This window comes from Montipora capricornis, chromosome 11 (genome assembly GCF_036669925.1).
Source record: "Montipora capricornis isolate CH-2021 chromosome 11, ASM3666992v2, whole genome shotgun sequence".
In the NCBI taxonomy this organism is placed as follows: Eukaryota; Metazoa; Cnidaria; class Anthozoa; order Scleractinia; family Acroporidae; genus Montipora; species Montipora capricornis.
Genome location: NC_090893.1, coordinates 15646046 through 15673545, shown reverse-complemented (window position 1 = coordinate 15673545; position 27500 = coordinate 15646046). Strand labels below are relative to the sequence as shown.

Here is a 27500-nt window from a genome sequence, read left to right as displayed (position 1 = left end):
CGCGTGATTTGCTTTTCCTTAAGGACGGTGCCACCTAATAGATCGTTTTCACTGTCACGCAACAAAAAAATATAATCGAAGACATGCAATGAAATAAGCCAAAAACTTGGAATGTTGTGGAAGGCACATTTATAAATCCCCTCACCAATTCTCAGACCTGTGCGGTACATCGTTTCTGAGATATTTGTCGAAGCGTTTCACTCAACTTTATAGAGTTATGTACGGAGCCGCCGTGTTGGTGCACCATCGTTGTGCACCAATATGGCGGCCAGAAATCCACACGAACATCTAGAATTCAATTAGCGGTGAAAGCGCTTACTTTTCGCTCCTGAGATAAAATGCATGTGTATGAACACATCTCCTAATGTACTTGAAATGCTCAGACTGGTGAGAGTCAAAGGCATAGACATTTCTTTCAACCAATTCAAATAACTTTGTATCATGGTGTCACGCAAGGTGACAATTCCGAAATTCAAAACGCAAAGAGGCATAACGAATACAGTCACAATGCAAAAAAGGGAGGCATTACACAGTAAAGCATAACGCAAATATTCATAACGCAAAAGGCATAACGTAAAATAGCCATAACAAAAAGGCCCTTTAAAGAATGGAGACTAGCTGTGTAATCCGTAAATAATTTCAGCTCTTAAAAAAAACGTCAATTGATTGTTCAAGGGAAAGAACATATAATCGCTTTCGAACTTTTTCTTCCTGCTTAAGTTATGCCTCTGCGCTATGGCCATTTGCGTTATGCTTCTTTGCGTCATGCCTTTTTGCGTCATGCCTACTTGCGTTATGCCTATTCGCGTTATGGCTATTTGCGTTATGCCTCTTTGCGTTATGCCTAGTTTGCATTATGGCTGTTTGCGTTATGGCTTTTTGTGTTATGCCTCTCTGCGTTATGACTCTTTCCGTGATGGCCATTTGCAGAATCGGCTTGTTGCTATTCTGCTTTGCATTGATGCATTCATGATTTGGACGATTTTATTTCAAATACTGATCATTGAATTTTGTCATAGATATAACTCCATAGGTTTTGACTTTAAATTTGATGGCATCACTGTGAAAACCATCTATAAGTTTGGGTTATTACTGGGTTGTCAGAATGGCAATCCCAGTCGGAAAATTGGTGGAATTTCTTTGCTTTGTTTTTTTTTTCTTTTTTTTCTTTTTTTATTGGGTTGCCATAGGCAATCCAGTCAGAAAATACGTTAAATTTGTTTGTTTTCTTCTTTTTTCCCGTCGGGCAAAGGCTTTCCTGACATCCCCCTGCTAAGTAGTGTCTTTGTGAGTAAAGTCATCTGCCCGTATTTTTGGTAGGTTTCAGGGGGATCCGGTGGGGCTTCCCACAGTAGCATATTCAATTCACCTGCAATGGCGTCTAAAGTCATTCTAACGCGAATTTAGTGGATCTTTAAACAAACTACACCCTGATGGAGCTCAAGAATGGAAAGTCAATTGGATAAAAAAGACAGGCTGTGAAAGATAAATATCTCGAATCTTGAAAGCGACGAGTAATGAACTTCGACAACAATGTTTCGCCCGTCGAGTCGTAATGGAAGTGAGCAGTATTTCTGATATTTTACCAATTGTGGTGTTTTGTACAAAACTGATATCAAATAGAAAATTCTCGAGTAAGTTATGGGTTAACAAAGCAGAGAAGGAACTGAACAAATTAAGTGGAGCTGTAATCTCTGTTTTCTCGCTATTTAGAATTATTTGTTGTAAACTCTGCACAGTCTTCACGTAAAAAACAATTTGAAATTTGACTAATTCTTGCCAGTCAAAAATTATTTGAAAGAAAGCTTGTTGATCGGTTTTTGCTTCATTATTCAAGGAAAGTGTTTTCATTAAAGGGTTTGATGCTGAACACAGGTGGGAAATTTATTTTGTTGCGTTTTTGACACGAAGTGCCGTTGGCAGCTTGTTTTGAACTCCAACTCTGCCAAGCCTTCAGGTAAAAAAGAAAATTGGAAACTGTGACAGTGAAGAAATATTTGAAAGAAAGCTTGTTGTTTCTTTTGTGCTTCATTATTCACGGTCAAGGGTTTGATCTGAACTGTGTGAAAGAACTTTATTTAATTACTGTTGTGTTTCTTGTTTGCACGCTAATAATATTTTGTCTGTTTCATTAAAGCTTACGCTGGAAAAAGTTTTTGTGACGTTTTTCGTCCAAATGAACGCCCAAAAATAGAGCTTTTGAACAACCTTTAGTGGAATATTTTTTGCAATTTAACATTCTCCGTCAAGAATTTGCATAAGAAGCTTGAAAAATAGACATCGCCACGCACAAGAAATTTAGCCGCTGATTTACCTCTTCGTCGAGTTCTCTTTAATATTTTATCAACTGTGGTGTCATGTATAATCATACTGAAACCAAACGGCAAATTCTATGGTAACTTTTTCGAGTTGGATTTTAGATACCCGAGAAAAGGAATCGAACACCTTGAGGAATATGTCAGCTGGTCTGTGTTCACAATTTTCTGATTATTTATAATTTTACTTATTTCTACTAAACTCTGCACAGTCTTCAGGCAAAAAACAATTTGAAATTTGACCAATTCTTGTTAGTCACGAATTAGTTGAAAGAAAGCTTGATGTCCATTTTGTGCTTTGTTGTTGTTGCAAGAACTGGTTCTTTAGTGAAGGGATTGATCAACATTGTTCCAGATAAGAGTCCGGTCTCAAGTCAATCACTCGACAAAGAAGGCATCCCAACGCGACAGATGAAATATAAATATTCAGCTAAATATTACAACCAACTTAAAAAACGACGTTGTTTAGCACTTAAAATCTTTCACTGAGAATTCGAAATTCAGAGTTTCATTAACGTTACGTTATTTTGCTTCATCTGTCTTTTGGTTTGCGTTTCACTGTTACCGTGAAGCATGAAATTTTTGAAGGACTTTTATTTTGCGGATTGGCGATTTTTTGAGGTTTGCGGGTACAAATTTTTTCGGCGCGAATTCGGTCTGAAATTTCCGCTGGAAACTAATTTTTGCGGTTTTCTTTTCAAGCACTCAAGTAAATTAAGGCATGGGCCCAAAACTGGCCCAAATTACTGAGTTTTGAAGCAAGCAGCTGTGTACAATCTTTCCGTCGGTGTACGTTGGATCAGTACATAGAAGCAATTCAATGTAAACTCTTATTGTACCTGTAGAAGGCTGGTTTGGCCAGCCGAAATATAGTACACCACTAAAATCAAATCTACGTTGTATCGGCTCTTGCTCAAAATATTTAGTTTCCCAAAAGTAAGGGGGTCGTCTAAACTTCTGAAGATTTAGAAATAACAACCTTAGACGTTCGCAGACTAGTAACGTCAAAAAAGTTTTTGTATTGATGTGGATGACGTATGCAAATGAGTCACGTGACTTGTTACGGCCAAAACTCAAAACAAAAAATGGCAACAGTTTATGCTAAAATTTATTTCACTTCGCTACTATTAGATTAGTCAAAATGGTAAAAGAAAACGCACTGTGTTTAGTTAACTGTCTTTAGTTAACCCTTTAAGCCCCGAGGGGTTCCCCATTGACGAGTAAAATCGTCTGGCGTTAGACAGAGTAAAATCTATAAGTGCCATTTGGCACTATCGGGGCTGAAAGGGTTAAACGGGGACATAGTTTTTTCACGCTGTTAGCTTAACCCTTTAAGCCCCGAGGGGTTCCCCATTGACGAGTAAAATCGTCTGGCGTTAGACAGAGTAAAATCTATAAGTGCCATTTGGCACTATCGGGGCTGAAAGGGTTAAGGAAATATAAGGCATTTTACTGTAGTGCCCAGTCCCCTATGGAAAGTGATTTCTTTTTTCGGACATTTATTTAAAATTATCTTGAAATGTCCAAGCACAGAAATGATGTACCCAAAATAGTAGTAACATCATCAAGGAAATCCAGCAACCAGAAAATGATAAAAAGTGTTCCGTTTAGCTGAGAAGATTTCTGTGCTAAAAATAACTTTGACATGTCACGTGATAATATATCATCCTAAATAGCAGTTAAGGTTTCACATTTTATTGACGCTAACGATGTCCCAAAGTTATTTCGTGTTATATAAAATGGATCAATCGTTAGAACACCTCCTCACCTATTTTCATAAAATGGATCTGGGCCCAGGCCTTAATTCACCTGAACAGCAAGACTATTTTCAACTTCTATTACTGTTTGGTAAAAAACCCTTCAATCATCGAGAACGTGGAAAAAATGTGGCATCCTGGAGTCCTTAGACATTGGTTAACATGACCTTTTAATAGACTGCTTTAAGTTCGTTTCTTATGCCCCAGAGACTGGAAAAGTATTTACTTAACCTTTTATCGTTGCTTTTTGTTTGTAGCAAGCTCCAGTTGCATTTTCTCAATGCAAATATCAAAATAAACGATCTTTTTGACCCCACTATGTGGATTAAAAGTCATTTTTAGTCATATTAACAAGGGTAAATTTTTACGGTTTTTAATTTTGCTGTTTTTTTTTCTGCTGGAACTTATTTTTGCGGATCACGTACTATCCGCAAAATCCGCAAAACCTTTTAAACCAAAATTTATGAACTGTTTTCGGGATTTTCCGAGGTTAAGATGTCTCTAAAAATCGACGTTTCGACCAGTTTTACTGGTCTTCTTCAGGTTGTTAAAAAGTTATCATATGGCGGATCGTTTTTTCTGATGTTCCAAAAAAACGATCCGCCATATTGATAACTTTTTAACAACGTGAAGAAGACCAGTAAAACTGGTCGAAGCGTCGATTTTTAGAGACATTTTAACCCTGGAAAATCCCGACAACAGTTCATAAATTTTGAAATCTTGAAAGTTTCAGAAATACGACCTTTTAGACTCCTCGAAATAAAAGTTCGACACCGTAATTCCTGGGTTTGCGATACCATTTGGCGCAAACGTAAACCAAAAAAACATTTGACCTGTAATCAGATTAGACTGAAAAGAAGAGAAATTATGAAGCGGAACCAACTTGTTCAGACCTTCCTTAGTGTGCAGCATAAACGTTTGCTTAGTGCAACTCTAGATATGCATGACATGCAGGAAAACGTCCATCAGAGAAATTTGCAGTTAGTTTTTTTGCAGACTATTTTACTTAAAGAGGCTATGTCACGTTATTTTAGGGTGTTTCCGGAAAATCTTTAGTTAACCTCGAGTTTAAAACTCGAAAACGGTAATGTGGAATTCCTTTACCAATGAAATCATCGGTACATCACAAACGAAAGGATTCTGCAGGGATGTAGCCATTAAAATTTTGTTAACACGGTAACGTGCACTTAACAGGCGGAAGGCTCAGTTGGAGACGCCTCCAGCGTGTCCCTTCTAGCGGGGTCCTGGCCTGGTCCTAGGGCATTCTTCTCCGAAAATTTTGAAATTTAGACTCTCATAAATGCGTTTTCCTCGATTTTAGGAAGTAAATTCAAGGCCATTTGTGATGTGTTGCCTTTTTAATAAAAAAATGTCACTCGGTGTCTCGTGCCGATTCTGCCGTAGTAATAGCGCTTTCTTTGAGTTTTCACCCGGTCCACCAGAGTTTGATCAAGTAGCTTCCGCAGAGTTGAAGAATTTCTTTATACCGAATACCTCAGAATCACTTTTCCTCCTATTTTTCGCCGACATTTCAGCTTATACGACAAGGTTGACATACACGAACTGCGGGTTTACATTATTTGACGTACACAAATTAGAAATAATTCTAGCCTCCCAAATTCGCTAAAGAAATTCCAATTAGACTCTAGGAATGTTTAATCCATTTTGGTGGAGCGTGGAGATTTTAAGGAACTACAGTACAAAATAAAAAGGTTCACTCACCGTTAAAACAAAAAATGGGCAGGAAATAGAAATTAGTCAATATGCAGATGACACGACTCTTATTAGTAATAATCTCAGACAGTTTCAACTCCCAGATTTTCACAAAAGTAATTTAGTTTTTGTAACGTCGTTACCTCTTTACTCCAAACCTTCCATTTTTAGCCACATTCCACAAACCTCGCAGATTAACACTTTCGATAGAAGTTCTTTACATAAATGCATCGTCTTCATGGTACCTCGACTCTTCTAGTGATTCTATTGTTGCGGAACGCAGCCTTCTCGCGCCGCTCGAAATCTCTTGCGCCCCGAAAAGAACCTACTAAGCAGGCTAGTATTCGGTAAGATTCCTAGCGAATTTCATGGTATTTCGCTTACTTTTGTGAGTTTCGCGAGATTTCGCGGCTCCGTGTCCGAGCGAAATATCAGAAGCCCAGCATTTAAGACCCCAGGCACAATGTGTCACAATTCAAACCTCTTCACAGCTGATGACAGCAACATGTTTCATAATATTATGCTAGAGGAGGACGATTGTATGCAACATTATTAAACTCACCTGATAATCTACTTTTCTTGTTGCATCCTGCGCACTCTCCTATCTTGCCATCTGGACTTACCATTGCCAAACTCAGTTTTCTGGGATCTCGATTGGGAACAACTACTAACAGTCTGTCTGCACCAGTGATGCATACCTGAGTAATTAAGACATGGTAATTAATAAATGAATGATATCACTAATAAGGGCTGCATAAATTTGTCACAAGAAGTTGCATTTTTTAAGTGACTTAAAATTTGATTTGAGTGACACAGAGTCCTTTAACCTTACAAAACATAATGGTTTAAAAGACTCTAACTATCTGATCTGGATTGGTGTTGCTTTGGCTGATCTTGATCTTGCTCAGAAGGACAGTCGTAAATGTTAGATAATTCCAGTAATCTGGTAAAACGTTTTTTACGACAGTTCACAGTGCAGAGGAAAACTACAAAGTGTGACATGGGCGGCCCGTTTATACGCAAGCATTTAAGCTTATCTTATATTCATTTCGATTAAAAACCTCGACGGAAAGAGACGAACGAGTTTGCACATGACAAGTAACCTTCACTTGAACTGGCGCCAAAAAGCATTTCTTGCGAATTTGGAAACGCAACGATTCAGTCAGCCGTAGATATTATTTATGTGCACTAAATTTCCGTCATTCACCCACCGGCGAAGCAACAATTAACATTACATTTTACCAACCTCGAGTAATTTTCTCTCCATAAACAGTGAACAAGATGGTCTGTGGTTCGCTACTCTGGGTTTGTGATCGAAGTTGTAAGTTTCGGAGAAGACATTTTTGTTCTTTCTAAGTCGAAATGGATCCCTGAACAAGGTTCCGGGGCGTAAATAGAGATCGCTGTTGAAACCCTCCGCTTGATAAGTACTAGATCCGTCGAAGTTCCACACGGGTAGATCTTCAGGAGTTAAGGGCTCGGATTCTACAGTCTTGGTTTTACAACGCATTGATTCGCCGGTGCCATCGATCCACACATTCATTACTTGAACTCGCTCGCCTTGGTCGAGAGTCTTGTACTTTTCAAGAAGTGGATTACTTTCCGTTGCTGTCATATTTGCAGTAGTCTCCCAAAAACAGCGCGATATTCTGTAAGAAGGGATAAACTACGAGAAACGTCGTAGAAAATAACAAGGCAAGACGTCAACAGTTGCTCTGTTACCTTCAACCTTCACTAATATTTACAAACAAAACGACGGACTTCGCTATTTATATATGCCGGTCACGTGATTGACATCAACGGGAACATCATCCGGTCGACGGAAATTTTACACACGGACATTTGTTTTCAGGGCAAAGGTCTTCTCTCCAAATGCACCAAAAACCGAAATTCGCTAAAAATGCTTTGAAAGTTATCATCATTTCATTCTTTCAATACTGAAAAGATATGTAAATTAGAAACATGTGGCTTTTTGGGATGATAAAGAGATAAATCCGTTTGTTTTCAATGTCACGAAATATGTGTTGCCGAATCGGGGAGCGTGCATTTCACGTGGTTGATTTTACGTCAAATGGCGGTATTTATTTTTCAACTCGGAAGTTTTGAATTCTTACAAACAGGAAAAACCCCATTTAATAAAATTCCCGGAAAAAAAATGTCCTACACTTGTATGTCCAACCCCTTGCTTATGAAAACTACTGGAACAATCGCAAATTGTTGTAAATATATTATCTTTATACGACCTGCCGACCTGCTTATACTGCCACAAAAAAAATTTATAGAGTTGGCGAGAAGCCGGGAATTTGCAAACAGCTTACAACTGAAAATGACATGACATGACTGCGTCGACATTAAAACTCACGAAAGTGGACACTGCTTCTCGCTCTCTTGGAAGGCAGAACTAGAAAGTGAAGCTCGCGATGTACGCATAAATGTGCCGTTGTGCTTTCCAGGGGAGGCATGCATCCCGAAAGAGATTTGGGGTTCAGAAAGGCGTCTTTAATTATTTCTGAAGTGTCAGGGGCGTGGAGGGCCATGGACAGTCGTGTGTCCCTGCAATAAAGAAAGGAAAATCGGAAGCTGTACAACAGGGATCACAATCGAGGGATAATAATAATAATAATAATAATAATAATAATAATAATAATAATAATAATAATAATAACAATAATAATATAAAGTACTCCTTACAGCTTCAGTTAGATCTGTACCACTGACTAAAAATTCTTTTACACTAACAATTAGTATGAACACCAAATAATTAACAATTATTCACCGAAGGCGAGGTGAATATTGCTCAATAAAAACCGAGAGGAAGTTGAGGTTTTTATTCACCAAGTCTCGTTTTAGTATAATAGGCGATCTGCATGATGTCGTCATTTCACTACGGACACCAAAATGCTTTTTCAAAATGCTTTGTTATTCAGATTTTTCTTCTCTCCTGGAAACAAAGAAACAATTGTTCAAGTTTGCTTGGCAATAGAATCAACTTAAAGCAGTCTGGTCTTTGTACGTAGTAAATGATGCCATCATGCAAATTGCCTATCAGGTAATTTATTTTATATTATAAAAAATATGCATTTTCTTTATATGTAAAACAATTGAGTTATTTGTCTGTCACCTAGATAAAACGGCTTGCGGCCATTTTGAAGAACCGTAGGTGATTATTGCATAAAAATCACCTCAATGGCAACCAATCAGCACAGAGAATTTTCAATAATCACCTAAGTAATTATACTAATAAGCATACAATTCCTGTTGCATAAGACAATATGAATAATATAATTATAATTCCACAAGTGCGCGTTGTATATGCCGAGATCTCATATCCAACAATTAATATTGTTTTATTCAGTTTTCGTTTAATTCTTAACACTTGGACAAATTAAAAGCCAATCAGTATGCAGGGTGGTAACACTTGACGTAATTAGTTTCCATTTTAGGTCATATGTAGTATGAGAGCTGTTAACTGAGATTGAGTGAACCAATCAGAAAGCTAGAAACACAATTTTGGTGGCCCAAAATTTAATAACGTAAGGTGTTATCTTTCCCCTTGTGCTTACATGTTATGTGCTTCCTCTGTAATGGTTTTATCTTTGTTTCCGTTTTTAGGAAATGGTAGCCATACCTGATTTATAAAGAAACTGAGGTTGTGCAGTAGTGCGTCAACTACTCTTATTCTCTGCAGATTAGCTCTCTTGGTTCATGGAGAATCCTTTTCATCATTGTAAATACATTGTAGTATGGTCTGGAGAATGTTCATCGCCGAAATTTACCATTTCATCTAGATCATGTATTAAGTGCTTTCCTCGTTTCGTTTAGTGTTTGACTAGTGACTTGTGAAATTGGACGGTGCACAAAAGAGCTAAATGTAGTGCCTCCTTTAGTTGTAAGACATATTAGAGGAACACAAATAAAATTTTTTTTTTTTGAGTAATGTTAGTTTTTAGTACTGCCAGTGGTATTACAAGTGTCTCTTTTGAATGGGTTCCCCAAGGTTCTGCTAACTTGTCCCAAACAGATGTGCATGTAAAAACTATACATGGAGAACACATTCGTTAAAATGAAAGGAGAAAATACTAAACACACATAGGGTAGATTATTAATACACTCTTTGTTTTGTTCAATATTATTTCCACTAGAAAGAAATTTAATGACCATTAGAGTTTTGTCTGTGATAACGAAAAAGTTTCCTCTGACTAAAACCTATATTGGAAATTATGTAGGCATTTGGGGTGCTTTTTCACAGGGTTACATGTATTAATTCTTATTTCAGTCCAATATTTTTGTTGAAAACTGTGTTCTCTCTATAACTCTGTCCTTTTTTGTGAAGCATGATGTCTTGTTCTCTTCATTCAACACTTGATTCATGTTGCTGATCTTGTTTTTCCAGCAAAAGTTATGTTGAGTTATTTCTGTTGGGATAATGGCAAAATTATTGACCTTGGGTGTTGTGATACAGCTAAATTGTAAAGCATTCTGAAAATTATATCTATTTTACCTTATTATATTGAGGTAATTTTTTGGTGTGGTGTTACTCGCAGGTACTGTAAAACGCCAACCTCGTTCCCAGAGTCTTCTCGGCTTTCAATATGGCGGCGGGTCTTGAGAAGACCCTGGCACACAGCAGATCACGTGATCAAGATTTGTCCATCGAGGATGGACAAATATGCAAATTTTTTTAAAATGGCGGCAAAGAATAAGGTAAGAGAAATCTGGGTACGACAACTGCCAACAAACAAAATGGAGTACGAAGGGGGAACCCAAAGCTGTAAACTTTGCTTTAAGAAACCAAAAATACGGATGGATGAATGCACGAGCAACGAGAATGCGGTAGATGACAGAGAACTCTTGCTTTTCTTTTCATTTCATGTTATTTTAAACCAATGCAATTTTATAGACGGCTATTATTTCTCGAGGCTGTGATTTTTAAACAGTTTGGAAACAGCCATTGCACACAGTTTCACCCGTAGCATCACAGACATTTGATTACCTTAAAATCCAGTGAGCTAAGGTTTAATGAAAGCCCTGGTTCTAGCTATTTAGTCACGGAGGTGTGTTCGCTGGCTTCCGTAATGTATAGTTTATATTGCATGTTTATTTTCAATCAATTAAACCTAATTATCATTAATTTTTCATACACTTGAATGATTATCTGATTTCTTATCTGTGTATATGAGCCTTCTGACAACGACTTTCCCCAGTATACATTGACCCAAAGCTATTTTCCTAAAAGGAAGTATTATTATACCACATATATATCTGTGGTACTTCATTTTCACATTGAAACCATTAGATTGTTGTATTGTGGTTTTATCTCTCATCTCATCGATTGACTGCAAGTATTGTCATGTCAGTCTAAAATCAGTATTTTAATTGTCTTCTGATTGCCAACAGGGAACCACAGCATGTTTAGTGCCCACATTCTGATTCTTACAACTTGTTATAATTTGTAAATATATTTTGTGGTAAAGTTGACGTAATCAAGCACATGTACATTGTTGAACATGCTATTCCATAGGATTAGCAATCTGCTTCTTGCACTTTTCAAGCTGTGAAAAGATCTTTTCCGTGTCTTGTCCTACCAGTGAAGACAATGTGATGTCTTGGAATGCTGCTCATGAAATCTGTTGAGCCTATTTAAAAAAGGGCACAATTTGTGCAAGTCCTAAACATAAGCATCTCATCATCTTTAGCAGTTCTTGTCAAATGAGCCCAGGGTTAGGGGTGGATCTTTGCTGTTTTATCAAATTGGCTTTTAATCTGCTGTTTTGGAGGCAGTGACAATGGCACGGTTTGTTTTATTTGCCTCCATTCCTTAAACTACATTTTTGTTTCATTTCATTTACTCAGAAACGAATTGTATCTATTTAGACTTCAGGGTGAACTATTTATACAATGAAGTAGAGTGATCATTCAAAACAGAGTTTGTAATTGAACATCTGAACATCTATGAGACGTAAAAACAAACTTGTGAACATGTGAACCTAAAGTATAGCAAATCATAATGTTGACAAGCATGAAAGTGAACGAAATGGGTCATAAATATGAAGTTTTCACTATCTGAATGATTTTCGGTTATATTAAAGGGATATATTGTTGAAAAATCCAAAGCTATCTCTCTTCATGGTAATAAGTAATGTAAACAATCTTCCCACTGGTGAGTTGTAGTACCGGTAGTAAATTGGGTTTTCCAGGAACCAGTTATTATTTTAAAGCTAGTACTGGTAACTTCCTAGGTTCACATGTACCACAAGTAATGGAAGATTCACAGAAAATGGAATTTGAAATTTTATGCTGTGGCATTTGAAGGAAAATTAGGTATTTGTAGACAAGTATCATTATGTTCTTCTCTTTAATGGTTAATATTCCTTGACAGGCTTCTAACCGTTCAGATAGTTTGCGTCCACATTTTTGTCCTTCTTTGTTGAGAGTTTCAATAGACAAAGCGAAATATATATGACCGACCAAATGACCCACACTACAGTATTTTATCTTTTCTCCTGCCCTTACCATTCCAGAAACAAAACACTATTTATTTTTGTGAAATAGTTTCTTGTTGCTGGTGAAGTTGCAAATTTCCTGTGCTTTGTCACCTTCAATTTTATTTCCCAATCCCCCTGTCCAGTCTGCAATCTTCCCCCACATCACTCGATGTACCACATCTTCAGACAGTAATTAAAATGCCACAACTTGAGCAATGCTAGAGAATATTTTCAAAGCATGTTTTGAAAACGAATAATTCAACTTAAATTATTGGAGTACAAGAAAACTCACAGGAGTGTGATGCTAAAAAAGTAATGTGTACAAAATTAAAGAATACTGTTTAATATACATATTTATATTTTTAAATCAGAAGAAGCAAAAATTGAAGTCGTTAGCAAATTGACAGGTCAATAAGACTATAAGGATAAGCCTTAAAATTATTTTCAAGAATAATAATTATTGTTAAGACTTCACAATCTTAAATAACTCTCTTGGAAAATTACAAGATGACATGCACTTTGTTTGGGGTGAGGAGATTAATATTTTTTATTATTGAAAGTAAAAGGCAACGATGAAAACCGACCGAGCTAGATCTCTCTGTGCACCACTAGCTGAAGAGTGTGGAAGGGATGGGAAAGAATATGGATTACTGCAGCTGCAGGTCTATTGAAATAAAACACAGGTCACATTCCACAGGTGAGTGTACATGTCACAGTGCTGCAGACAAATAAACAACACCAAAAGTGTCTGCTAGCGCTAATCACTCAACAAAAATGTTGTTTCAGGTCTCGGGGAAACTTTTTGCTTAGTTGTTGATTATTGGAGCAGCGACCTCTGGTCTTGACCTGTATTTAACAGACCCGCCTTCGTTGCAGCTGTCACACGAGTCAACAGAACCACATACAACTGCTAAATCAACCACATCAATAATCTACGAACCCTGTTGCACAATTTTATAATTTGTAACAATCTGACATGGTGTAAACACTGAACAACAGTAACAATACTCGCGTCAAGGAATTACAATTGTGAGACGCCAAAATGAACCAAAACGTAAAGGTACGTTCGAAATAAAATCAGTTAATTACCGTTGCGTCTTTCAAACACCATTATATCCTTCTTTATTATAGAGCGATCGCTATGCCAGAGGTCGTGAAAAGCCAACGTAGTTTTAATGGGAATCGAGGCCTGATGTAGATCATCGTACAACGTGAAAAAACGGTGAATTATTTTTGACTGTTATGCTTGTTAATTTGCAGCTGCTTCTCACGGAACAGCTACAATTTTGAAAATGATTTAAACACGAATTCTGTTCTTCTTCTGGCTCTCCTCACTAGCCGCCATCTTTCTTTCGACATTAAACCAATCAGAGTTCATGTGAGAAAAGCACCAATCAGCGATCTTTTTAGTTCACTGTGTGCCAGGGTCTTCTCAAGACCCGCCGCCATATTGAAAGCCGAGAAGACCCTGGGAACGAGGTTGGTAAAACGCCAAAAAGCAATTTGTTACCTGGTATTTAGGCACCAAGAAATTCATGCGTTTGCGTGTTGTGTTCATTGCAGTTTGTTCTCTACATTTAAATAATAATATTAAAAATAGAACATGTTTAGTGTGTTACTGATTACAGCCGACCCATTAGAGCCTGTGGTGCTCAATATAATGCTGAGCAGTGTGCTGTTGTCAGTGGTGTGTGTGTTTCTTCTGGAGGTTTTTGTTTTCGTTTTTGATTTTCCTCTGCTTAATTTCCAGCTGCTGCTTTTATCCTTGAGGGTTTTCTTCCTGTCTAACTAATTCTGTGTAACTTAGTGCTTCAGTTCTCTTGGCAGATTTTTTGCACTGACAAAGAAGGGGGCATAGAATCTATAATGAGGGGTTGGGGGAAATTCAATTAAATGCAGATTATTATTGCAACTATTCCCACACTCACCTTCGTTGGTGAAATGAATTCATCTGTGCGACAAATCTGTAGTCTTTGTCAGCCAGTAGGAAGTGGCCCTCGCATATCATTTTCTAGTGTGGTGAGGTCCCACAGTGGGCCACTAAGTGTTGTTGAAAATGCTACCGAGGTCCGAGGTCCCGCTGTGGGCGACTAAGTGTTTGTGGAAGGGCTACCGTTGTCCGCAGTCCCACAGTGGGCCACTAAGTGTTGTTGAAAATGCTACCGCGATCCGAGGTCCCACAGTTGTCGACTAAGTGTTGTTGAAAATGCTACCGCGGTCCGAGGTCCCGCAGTGGGCGACTAAGTGTTTGTGGAAGGGCTTCCGCTGTCCGCAGTCCCACAGTGGGCCACTAAGTGTTGTTGAAAATGCTACAGCAATCCGAGGTCCCACAGTGGGCCACTAAGTGTTGTTGAAAATGCTACCGAGGTCCGAGGTCCCGCTGTGGGCGACTAAGTGTTTGTGGAAGGGCTACCGTTGTCCGCAGTCCCACAGTGGGCCACTAAGTGTTGTTGAAAATGCTACCGCGATCCGAGGTCCCACAGTTGTCGACTAAGTGTTGTTGAAAATGCTACCGCGGTCCGAGGTCCCGCAGTGGGCGACTAAGTGTTTGTGGAAGGGCTTCCGCTGTCCGCAGTCCCACAGTGGGCCACTAAGTGTTGTTGAAAATGCTACCGCGGTCCGAGGTCCCGCAGTGGGCCACTAAGTGTTGTTGAAAATGCTACCGCGATCCGAGGTCCCACAGTGGGCCACTAAGTGTTGTTGAAAATGCTACTGCGATCCGAGGTCCCACAGTTGGCGACTAAGTGTTGTTGAAAATGCTACCGCGGTCCGAGGTCCCGCAGTAGGCCACTAAGTGTTGTTGAAAATGCTACTGCGATCCGAGGTCCCACAGTGGGCCACTAAGTGTTGTTGAAAATGCTACCGCGGTCCGAGGTCCCGCAGTAGGCCACTAAGTGTTGTTGAAAATGCTACCGCGATCCGAGGTCCCGCAGTGGGCGACTAAGTGTTGTTGAAAATGCTACCGCGGTCCGAGGTCCCACAGTTGGCGACTAAGTGTTTGTGGAAGGGCTTCCGCTGTCCGCAGTCCCACAGTGGGCCACTAAGTGTTGTTGAAAATGCTACCGCGGTCCGAGGTCCCGCAGTAGGCCACTAAGGTTGAAAATGCTACCGCGGTCCGAGGTCCCGCAGTAGGCCACTAAGTGTTGTTGAAAATGCTACCGCGATCCGAGGTCCCACAGTGGGCCACTAAGTGTTGTTGAAAATGCTACCGCGATCCGAGGTCCCGCAGTGGGCGACTAAGTGTTGTTGAAAATGCTACCGCGGTCCGAGGTCCCACAGTTGGCGACTAAGTGTTTGTGAAAGGGCTTCCGCTGTCCGCAGTCCCACAGTGGGCCACTAAGTGTTGTTGAAAATGCTACCGCGGTCCGAGGTCCCGCAGTAGGCCACTAAGTGTTGTTGAAAATGCTACCGCGATCCGAGGTCCCGCAGTGGGCGACTAAGTGTTGTTGAAAATGCTACCGCGGTCCGAGGTCCCACAGTTGGCGACTAAGTGTTTGTGAAAGGGCTTCCGCTGTCCGCAGTCCCACAGTGGGCCACTAAGTGTTGTTGAAAATGCTACCGCGATCCGAGGTCCCACAGTGGGCCACTAAGTGTTGTTGAAAATGCTACCGCGGTCCGAGGTCCCGCAGTGGGCGACTAATTGTTGTTGAAAATGCTACCGCGGTCCGAGATCCCACAGTTGGCGACTAAGTGTTTGTGGAAGAGCTTCCGCTGTCCGCAGTCCCACAGTGGGCCACTAAGTGTTGTTGAAAATGCTACCGCGGTCCGAGGTCCCGCAGTGGGCCACTAAGTGTTGTTGAAAATGCTACCGCGATCCGAGGTCCCACAGTGGGCCACTAAGTGTTGTTGAAAATGCTACCGCGATCCGAGGTCCCACAGTGGGCGACTAAGTGTTGTTGAAAATGCTACCGCGGTCCGAGGTCCCGCAGTGGGCGACTAAGTGTTTGTGGAAGCGCCACCGCGGTCCGAGGTCCCGTTTGGGCGATTAAGTGTTTTTGGAAGTGCTACCGCGGTCCGCACTCCCGTAGTGGCATGGGTTAGTAAGTTTTTGTTGAAAGTGCTACCGCGGTCCGCAGTCCCATAGTGAGCAAAGAATGTGAGTGAGAAAATGAAAGGGAAATGAAGATTTCAAAAGAGTGCTTAGGCCTAATCAGTAAGCGAGTGCTTATTCTTCACACGCTCTCGGTAGAACGTGTAGTTAACCGAACCCCCCCAAAAAAGCTAAGATTTTAAAAGAGTGTTAATAAGTATAGATCTTGTGATAAAATTGATTAAAAAGACAAACGCAACTAGATTCATTTTGACAACGTTTCGACATCGTCCGATGTCATCGTCAGGCAATGAATTTTAATCGGATGAAGCATAACTTATAGTACAAGAACAATAGAATAATATATACAATAGTGCGCTAACAATAAATGTGAAATCTAAGTAAATAGTTTTGCCCTGACAGAGTCTGACTGCACATTAAGTGATGGTTTTAATTCTTTGATGTAGAATATCTCATGAATTAAGCAATCAAATTTCGATGCGCATTTCTTTAAGACACTAAAACTCGCCGCTGGTGCAGTCAAACTCTGTCAGGGCAAAACTATTTACTTAGATTTCACATTTATTGTTAGCGTACTATTGTATATATTATTCTATTGTTCTATTGTTCTTGTACTATAAGTTATGCTTCATCCGATTAAAATTCATTGCCTGACGATGACATCGGACGATGTCGAAACGTTGTCAAAATGAATCTAGTTGCGTTTGTCTTTTTAATCAATTTTAAAAGAGTGCTTAGGCGTAATCACTGAAACGGGCGCTTAGGCTTAATCAGTAAACGAGTGCTATATTCTTCACACGCTTTCGGTAGAACGTGTAGTTCACCGAACCCTAAAATAAAAGCTAAGATTTGAAAAAAGTGCTTATAGGCCTTATCACTGAAACGAGCGCTTAGGCTTAATCAGCAAAGGAATGGTATATTGTTCACACGCTCTCGGTAGAACGTGTAGTTAACGGAACCGTAAAAGAAAAGCTAAGATTTTAAAAGAGTGACAATTGTCGGCCAGTCAGTGTGGAGATCGTGTAAACAAAATGTTTGACAACTGGTAGTTAATGAGAGAAATTCGGGTCATTCACTTTTATTTCGTATGAAGAAATGCTGGCCTGCGTTACATGTTTGGATTGTTACGCATGTAATTATGATTGGTTAAGCATGTAATTATGCTTGAAGATTCCTCCGATAAAGTAGATGTAAGCCTCTTCATTATAGTGAAGCATTTCGATAGCAACGTATTAGCGAAACGACTTTAAAGACAATGCCGTAAGAATATTGGTTTTTTTCGTCCTAACTGGACCCGCTTTAATTCATGAAGTAGATGTCATTGAGATAGATATCGTCGAACGTTGATTCTTAAGATAAAAAGTGTCACCTCCTAGCCAAGTCCTGCTAAAACAACGTTACTTGTTTATTGTTTTTGGTGTGCGTAACTCATCTAACAGAAGAAAGCATGCGTTCTGTTGAACTTTTTTTCGGTTGAAATAATGAACAGTGTCCGATGAAAGTGATTTACAACAAGTTGGTTCGAGTAATTGAAGTAACACTTGATTGACTTTGTATTGCAAGGGAATAAACAAAGAAGGCCGCGCGACTTCCGTTGAACTTTTATTTCAGTAATTTTCATTTGAATGGAAACGCAGAAGTGTAAATTATACATCAAGCCATAGAAAACGATTGATTTATTGATTGATGGATTGATTAATTATGATATTTTTTCTTTGGGAAGAGACAATAATTAAACAAAGCCGCATAATTTCAACTTTTCGCAAAATGTCGAGGGACAATCGACGATAGAATACATAAAAAAGACATCGACACAGTTTCAGGCGATGTAATTTTTTTGCCCTGGTTCCAGCTTTTGAAAATTGCCATAACAACGGTGAAAGATTTAACCACTGCGGGACGGTGGTGGCAGTGCTGAGTGCGGAGTACATATATGTAAATTACGCTCCACTGCGGGACTGCGGTAGCACAAGTAAACTAGGCACAACTGCGGGACTGCGGTGGCAGCTTTCTAAGGTTCAGTGCAAGTGAGGGGGTATTCTAGAATCAAGCCAAACAGCTTTTCAGTGATATGAACTGGAAAGGTCTATTGACCGTTTTATGGCTGAAATAATCCTCGCCGCGATCGATCAGAAGCGAGGAGCGAGCAAGCGAGCGGAAACGAAGTAATCATCTTTCAAGACTCCGCTGACATATCGATGGCTCACCAGGTTTAGGTCGATTTATCTAGTGCTTTCCGCAGTTCACAGGCCCCGCTCCATACTGCGACCTCGTGCTAGTATATGTTCGAAATCATTGAAGCACAGGCAAGCGTTCGAAGGGAAGCTTTTTACAAAAACGGTAAGTTACTCGAAGCTTGTGATGTCCGGTGTAAATTTAAGTATTTCGGGAAGTATTCATCACCGTAGCAAAAGTTTTAGTGAGGGATCGAGGGAAAAACAACGTTCCTTCGAGTCTCGCCTCGCTGTTCCATCACTACCAACCACGAAAACTTTTCGGGTGCATTTCGGTTTCAACTGTAGAGTACGAACACAGTTGATGAAATCTTTTTACGAGGACACAGTTTGTTTCTTGCTCTTCTCTTCAAATTATGTGTATTATAACTAATGCCTTTCACGCACCATTAGCTCGATCAGCATGTGTTGAGGAACACGAGCTAATTTCTATTCCATTAGAATGTTCTTTTGTTTGTTTGTTTTTTTTTTAAATCAGCACGCATTTTTGAACATTGGAAAGGAAATACAAAAAAGAGCATAAATATTTTACCAAGTTACCATAAAATTTGTAAATCTTGGACAAAAACTTTGAGTTGACAACGTAAATTTGAAAATTCGAAAGTTTTTTTTTTTTCAATTAGCATTTATGTCCACTTTGGTGCTCCATAAATTTTAGCCTTAAAACGAATTCGTCATGTCCTCAAAATGTAAGCGATCCTTTCTTTCCATAGACGATAAACAGTCAACTATTTTGTGATTAGGAAAAGGAACCAAGTTACCAACTGAATAAGGTGTCGGCAAGCAGCAGATCTCTGATATCCGCAAAAACAAGGATAAAATCATGCAACTTCGACACGACTCACTGATATTCATATTTTTGATTATCCTGACCATTCAGCCCAGTCCCCACAAGTACGGATAATCGATACTTCCCACATATACTCTGTAGGTGCCAAACGTTGCCTACAGGACGGTCGTTAAGGGCCCACTGACGTATTTTTTGGGGTGCGTTGCTAAGGATGTAATGGTTAAGTAATTTGAGAGAATTTGGCATTATTTTGGTCAGATTTCAACTTTTGTAAGCCAATGACACGAAATATGACGTCATCGTACCACGCCGATGGTTACGTGATCAATGAAAGAAAACTCTTAATTTGTCTCCGTGCTACGCAATTTGGGTATTTAATCAATGGTTTGATAATTTGTATTCGTTTTTGCATTCAGCCAAGCATGGTTTTCTTTTTATTTTGAAAAATGTTCTTTTTAGAGACAAACGATACTGAAATACCCATAACTTCTTCAAAAAAGATGATTTTAAAAAATCAATGCTTAGCTATATTCTGTATTTGGGGGTGAAACGTGCCATGTAAAAAAATATATAATTCAATTTAAAACCGCCGGAAATTTAGCTTTTTTCTCAAACCGGAAGTCAGTTCGTTTACGCATGCGCAGTTGATCTGAGAACGAGCGCGAGGAAGGGCGAGGACATTCTCGTTCCCAGAGCTGCGATCCTCTTGGCCAGCGCCTCGGATCGAGAGCTCTGGCAGGTTCCAATTTAACAGTCCGCGATTCACGGACTTCCGATCGTTCTGCGCAGTCTCGATTTATTTCAAAATGGCGGACCAAGCCAAGTCTCTTACACGAGGCGTTGAATCATGGAATGGAAATTCTAGATTTAAGCGACATCACATTGAAAGGAAAGAAGTACGAGGGTTTGAAGCTATCTGTGCTTGTCATTTCGCCGTTAAATACCTCAAATACATGATCAAATTTTTAAGATGAGAGAGGGAGGACTACATTTTAAAAGAGGGTTCGGTTGACAGGAGCTGACGACAGGGATCAAGTTGCACTGAATTAAATGCTGTACGTGTTAAATACATCCGAGTGATAATACTTTCGCATGTGAAATGTTCTAAGCTCTATTGAAGTAGAGACAATAATATTATAATGCGTAAGTAAACAACCTTGAAATTAGCATTTATTACTAACATATACTGGTAATAAATTATTTTCTTATGTTTTGCAGCTAAAAGCCTGCCTAATGGTCCTAATGTTACCAATTTTGTCTGTTGCCTAGGAATTATGTATACTTTTTTTTATCAACTTGTAATAATCATAATAAACACTACTTTATTTAAGTGTCAATGGATTTAGCACTACAGAACTAATTGGGGAAACCAATGAAATTAACTCAAATCAAATATGTTTTTTGTGGATGTGGTGAAACCGGAGTACCTGGAGAAAAACCTTTCGCAATATAGAAGAGAACCAACAAACTCAACCCACATATGACGCTGAGTTTGGGAATTGAATCCAGACCACATTGGTGGGAGGCGAGTGCTCTTACCACTGCACAACCCCTGCTCCCTGACTGACTGGATCAAATCTGTATTTTTGCACCCAGTAGTTAATTTACTCTGTAACTGTTGAACTTCAAGGTTAAATTTCAGTTAAAATGAATCCAACCTAAATAATTATTGTTTGATTCCCAATAATTTCCTTTGTATTTTAAACCTACTGATGATAAATAATGATGTTAGGGGACAAATCTTGATCAAAATGTAACTACATGCAGGATGAAGTCATAAGTTGCCTGAATTTCACATAAATATTAATGTGTTTACATATTTTTAGAAAATATATATCATTGGACACCTTGTTCTTACATCTTGGCACTAGCAAAACTGAGGAACTATATCACTCTTTTTGCACAGCTTCTTGCACTGGTCGTTAATATCAGTTAACAAATGATTATACCATTAATATTTTTAATGTGAATTTTAACAACGATTGATCACAAATTATTATTCATGGTCTTCATCTTCAGTTTGTTGGTTTGAGCAAATTATTGAAAGTAATAAGATAAATGACTAACTTTGTTGTTCTAAGAGTTATCATAATTTTATTATTATTGCCAATAACAGGGACACTGTATTTTGCGTGTGAATATCATTGCACATTCTAAATTATAAAATAATTAGGATAGTAAACGCACTCCCATTAATATCGGTCAATTCTCGGTTTTCAGCTGACGTCATAACCTTATGCAAATTAGGTTTCCGCCATTCTGGTGCCCCTGATTATAAGGAAATGTATGACATTTTGAGCGCTCACGTTCGAAGTCTTCAAATAATTCATCTTTCCAATGGATATTTCCCAAGAAAGCGACCCAAAATCACTCGACGAGGTACCAGTACTTTCATCCTACGCAAAAAAAACCTCGAAAGCCACGTTCGAGAGCGCTATTTGAAGAAGATTTTCTGTCGTTTGCGTAGACCCAGCGGCCATACGGAGCGATCAGTTTGGCTCCTCTAGAAGTCTCAGACTTGCTTTCCTAGTTAGTTTTAGAGACAAGCTACTATACAAACAAGCAGTTTAAGGCCTTCAAAATTTTGAAAGCGTACAACCAGATGATTTCTGGTTTCGTTGCGTCCGTTTAAGCAAGGGAAGGAAATCGCGGGCAAGATTGTTGTTGTTTGTGGCGAAGGTGACTCGGAAGTTTGACACTCGGCGTCGACCTTATCTGTATCAGTTTCCAGTTGGATTTCTTTTAATACCTTCGCTAACTGCTATGGCCGCCAGATGAGAAGAAAAGGCCTCCTCATTCCCTTTGTTTCGATGATTTCCCTCTTCTTCTGTCAAAGTACTTGGTCGATTAGAGTCTCAGTCCTTCACCTTGAGAAGGTGAGAAGCTTTTTTCCTTCGAAATTCGTCCGATTTCCTTCAAACTCAGTCAATTTGGGCGCTCCACCCCTCGCATTCGCCTGTCGAATTTCAGCGAAATCGAATAAAACGCCTCCGAGTTAGACATTTGCTAACCTGAGTAACAAAGGAGACTTTTGTCTGATTGGCTGTTGAAAATTGTAGTATCCAGTTTTCCAACCGCGCGCTGTGATATAAACAAAGATGGCTTTCGAAGCGGTGATTTCAACCTGTGCTTCTTCGATCGTTCTATATAGCTTCTGCCAGTTGAAGGTGGTCATTTAAACTTTAAGTGACAGGGAAAGATTCTGCAAGGGGCATTTTAGTCGGCGGAAAGTTTTCTTTCGTTACGCTTTTTGCAAGCAGCCCTTTTAGTCTGCTCGGGGAAGCAACGCCTCTGAAGTTGCTTCGAGTCAGCTTTTATACTTTTTAGCTTTATTTCTCCATTTAAGTGAATGCATCGGAACAAATGCTCAAAGTGCGAAAAGACCCGAGCAAAGGCCAGATCCCTTTGTTGGGAAGGGAGTACTATCTAACGTGGTTGCGAAATATATCCCTCGAGCTCGCAGGCTTCGATTTATCCAACTTGAATGCAGCGCTGGAAGGAAGTATGTCACGTCAATCACTTTCTTGCATTGATAGTTTAGAGTTATGAGATGTCCTCAGTCCTTTGAAAGAACATCTTATCTCAACAGATATGTCGACAGAAATTTAATACCAGCCACGCCACCTCTATTTTGTGTATGTGTCTGAGGCCAACTATCTCATGTGCAAACACTCTCAAGATACACTACCTTAAAAATTTCAAGAACTTTCATTTAACGGAACCAAAACATTATTCTTAGATACATCAACTGATCATGAAGGCATGCTTGATAATATATGCTACAATGAGTCAATAATGAAGCTCCAGTTTATTACTCTATTGGATAATTCTGTCCTTGATCTATGGTAACTCCATTAAGTCTAGCCATAGTAATTATTCATTGTTTTCATCATTTATGCTACCAGCGAATTATTCAAAAGTGATGTTGATGTTCTTAGTAAATCTATACAATAGTGACGAATGATGTGGTCACTGCCATCAGACTTGTAGGTTGTACTGAAATGAAATTTTCTGAATGAGTTCTCTTTGGGGAGGTAAAAATTTCACTTGACTATTTGAAGATGTAAAATTACACCCACATTAAATGTACAATTAAAATTGGGATGTCTGGAAATACATAAAGTAGGTCTTGTCTTCTGTGCAATGTTTAAAATTAAAAGGACAATTAAAGGCAAAGGAGACTTTGTGATAGAACTCTGATACAATATTAACTACTTATTAATTTCGATGTGGGCAGTTCATGCTCATTCATATTCATTCCTCACTTTTGTGGTAAGTTACTATCTCACTGCAGAGAATAAAGTAAATTTATCTAAATCAGGATGAAAGTGTACAAAATGTGCAGCCATTGATCTTAAATGTTTTTAGTCTATTAATTAAACCATTGACCCCTGGGGGTTCCTATTGAAGAGTAAAATACCAAGTATGGCCGGTTTTGGCCGGTTTAGGGGTGAAAGGGATTTATATTATAATATTATTAAATATAGTACGTCAATAATATTACCGTATCAGTAATTGAGCCAGTATTTAATAACTAATATGTCCCAATAAAATTTGATATTGATTCCAACAGTGTTAAGTAATTAATATACATTGATTTAGGATGATGGAACATCACACACCATTTTGTGTTCATTAAATTTATTTTTTACTTCATTCTTGGTGTATGGCAACTTATAGTAACTGCAAAAAACGTGCAGAAGAAATTGAAGAGAACTTGAGGTATACCTGAATATTATGGCTGTTTTGTGTGTCAAAAAATTTAATTGACCTGGTTTTTGTTTATTTTTGCTGCCATTCCTTGCACACAGTCACATGTCTCATAAAAGTTGAATGTGCAGACAAAGGTAAAATAATTCACTGTACAAAGTTTAAAGAATTGTTATATTTGTATTATTTATTAAATGGGATTCCAAAAGCAGAAAGGTGCAAATAGTGACACACACACCCATGCAAGGCAGCCACACAAGGGAATGAAAATTTTAAAATATGCATTTACAAATATAATGTATAATTACTTATCATGTAAATCATCATGAACAAAATTATTATATTTTACAATGATTACTTGTCATGTAAATTTTACTATACAGTTTGTAAATATCTTTAAAATTTCAATTACTACAGTTTCCCTCAAATTTAAAGTAAGAAATTTATCAAATCGAAAACTGCAGTGCAAAGTTGTGGTAAGCAGGCATTTTTATTTGTAAATATTACTACACTAACTAAACATTTTTTATGTAATTAAGTATAATTTTTAATAGCTGGGACTAATATTTATTGCAATAAAAGCAAGAGTCTTATTTGCAGTACATTGCATTTAAGAATGCATTGCATCTCAAGAATTTGACCCAGAGTTGAATCAACGCATCACAAAGTGCCAAGTTTCGATGAAAATTAGGTTTACTTTCACAGGGCATTTTCGTGCGCCCTGCCACTTTTGAAGGAAAACTTTCAAAGCAGTTCGATTCTTCACAAATATGTGCTTTCCATACTAATGGCGATCGCTGGACAAAGACATATTTGCTGAGATTTGACCGAAAGTAACGTGAACACTGACGCCATTGTCTGATTTGGGGTAAGAAAATTTCAGTTGCGCGTCAAATATACACGGTTGTAGTTCACATTTCAAGAGAAGAAAAGACAAAAAAATGTCCAGAAGGTATGAAAATCACTCATTAACAATACAGAGACTTTTGATATCTTAGTCCAGAGAAAATAACACTTGATGGTGGAAACAACAAGCACTGTTTCGTCGACAAAGAAAAGCACTTTGGTAAACGGAGAAGTCGAAACGTCGGGGTTCAGTATTCGCTGTGCCACTTTTACCGGGAATATCTCTAGTCAAACCTTATCTTTGGCTCACAAAATATCACCTGTTGACGGCTTTTCGTGGACGAACGTCGGAGACAAAAGTCCTGTACTCTCAATGACCGAGTTTGGTTTAAACAGAAAAAGCTATAAACCGATTGACATTTTGCAAAATGACTCTTTCGTCCGGATAGAATGTATTCGCTTCAAAGAGAGAACAAACGAAATTCTTCTGTCATGTTTTTCTGTTACTTACCTTAACTCCATTCATTGATAAATTTTAAGCTGTGACATCCTTTGAACGGATTACCAGCTCATTTACCACTGACGCGCCATAAGCAAATCCCGTCAACCTGGCAAATTTGTTTTGCATTCACTTCAAGCGCGAGTATCCACGTGAAAAAACCACAGCGGAAAATTTTAATGCCGGTTCCAGTTACTTTAATACGTACCATTATTCAATATTGTGATTTGCACATTCAATCATGACCATACGCGTTGCAAATAAGGCAAAATTTTTCCAACTTCGCGCAATTCTTTGACAAGTCTGAGCACACCGCATCATTCTAAAACAGCCGATCTAAGCATGTTTCGTTTCATCCGAGATAAAGGACTTTCCCAAGTAGAAGGAATTGCCGAGGTCTTTCTAGGTTTTGTCCATCTTCTTTCGGTATTTGTACCACAAGTGCATAGATAGCATTGAAAGTGAATGCAATAAAAACTACAACTAGCGACAGCGTCGACATCTTTTCTTCCCGCGTTCTAAGACTGTCTCGAAGGTTTTCAACCAATCACAATGCAAATAAAATTGAATTTGCCATTGATAATGCGCATGCGTGACATTAGTCTCCTTTGTTAACCTGAGTATCACAAACGCCTGATACTTAGGTTAAATTCACCTCATTAAATATTCAAAACCGGAGCACCTCATTTGCATCGGGCATATTTAATGAGATGAATTTTCGAAGATGAATTTCTCCGCGACGTTGTGGTTTAATCGGTCGAAATTGAGCACACTTGTTCGAGGGGTTCAAGCGCTTCGGTGGTGTGAATTGGGAAGACATCGGTGGAAACCCGGCCGAGAAACGCTTTATCGAAAAAAAGCCAACTTTCGAAAAATTCTGACTCGCTCGCCTTTTACCCTAAAACCCTGAACCAACGCGTGCTAAATCGCTGCGAAAGCTTTACAGGATAAAACACAACTGTTCACAGCAAAAGCCGTTACTGGCAATCACCGCAAAAACTTTAATTGCTAAACCTGTAAAGACAATTTCAGCAAAATAAGTCCAACCCCACACTTGAAGTTAAAATCTAACATTAAACCGTGAGGCAATCGCTGCGAAAGCTTATCTGTGAAATCCACGCGTTTCGGCGATCTTCTGTTAGCTGTTTATAACTTTCACCGTTCTTATCAACAACGATAGGTATACGGAATAGACTAATACCTTCCTTGTTTCCAGATTTTACTCCACAGCCAGGTATTATACAGAGAACCATCGCACTACAACTAACTCACATCTCTCTCTACGCGTCTCTGTTTACGATTCGAGGGGCTCCACAATGGCGGTTAACGACGGTTGTCAAGGACTAAGGTCACGTGGGTGAAAACCAAGAATAGCTGTGTTTAGATGAGAGTATGTAAACACAGCTATGACATCACATGAATTTTGATTGGTTATGTGTTGTGAGATGCACCTTTTGATTGGCTGGTTGGGAATATGGGTGTGTATGTTATGCAAACCCTCGACTGTGTCTCGGGTTTGCATAACTGTCAAGAATTCTCCCAACTGCGCTTGGCATTTAGATGAGGCTATGTAAACATGGACAACGTCCTCTATTGCTTAAATAACACAACAAAATATAACTTTTTGATCAGTTGCTTTATCTCAAGAGAAGCACTTCCGGAAGGCAGTTTTCTATTAAGCAATAGCCATTGAAGCAGATTCAACCAAGCCTTTGCCTGTTGGGTGCATCTGGCAAAATAGTCCAAAATGCATGTGGGGCTTCTCTTTTATGGTGCAAACAGGGACAGTCTGAATTATGTTGATCTCTTTTTAGCTGACTAAACATTCGCTCTGACGATGGGCTAACACTCGGAACGTCAGCTTTCCAAATCATTCATGGTGGTAATTCCACCTTTATCAAAATATGTGATAAAACCAAATTTTCCTGTTAACCGTGACACTGTATGCAATCAATGTAACATGGAGGCAATTTATCCCTCATGCGTGAGCCCAAGTGTTGACGCCTGTCAAAGAATAGGTTATTGGCTAAGCTCTTCTGACCCTACAATTTACCAGTTTAATAAATTATATACTAGGCCAAAACAGCGATGTGAAAGTTA

General features: G+C 38.9%; 2 protein-coding genes across 4 annotated transcripts in view; one reads left to right on the top strand and one right to left on the bottom strand.

Moving 5' to 3' along the window:
- Positions 1–7518, bottom strand: part of LOC138024559 (uncharacterized) — a 169732-nt gene extending 162214 nt beyond the window's left edge. For both annotated transcript variants that reach the window (XM_068871781.1, XM_068871782.1), the window contains exons 1-2: positions 7032–7518; positions 6348–6483 (exon numbers count right to left, since the gene is read on the bottom strand). In XM_068871781.1, coding sequence (XP_068727882.1) covers positions 6348–6483; positions 7032–7400 — 505 coding nt within the window. In that variant the 5' untranslated portion in view covers positions 7401–7518. The remainder of the gene's footprint in view (positions 1–6347; positions 6484–7031) is intronic.
- An 11040-nt stretch (positions 7519–18558) lies between these two features.
- The window catches only part of LOC138023794 (uncharacterized), a 31980-nt gene continuing 23038 nt past the window's right edge, over positions 18559–27500 (top strand). The window contains exon 1 of one of the 2 annotated variants that reach the window (XM_068870863.1): positions 18559–18661. The gene's annotated coding sequence lies outside the window, so the exon portion shown is untranslated. The remainder of the gene's footprint in view (positions 18662–27500) is intronic. The other variant, XM_068870865.1, reaches the window with a different exon arrangement.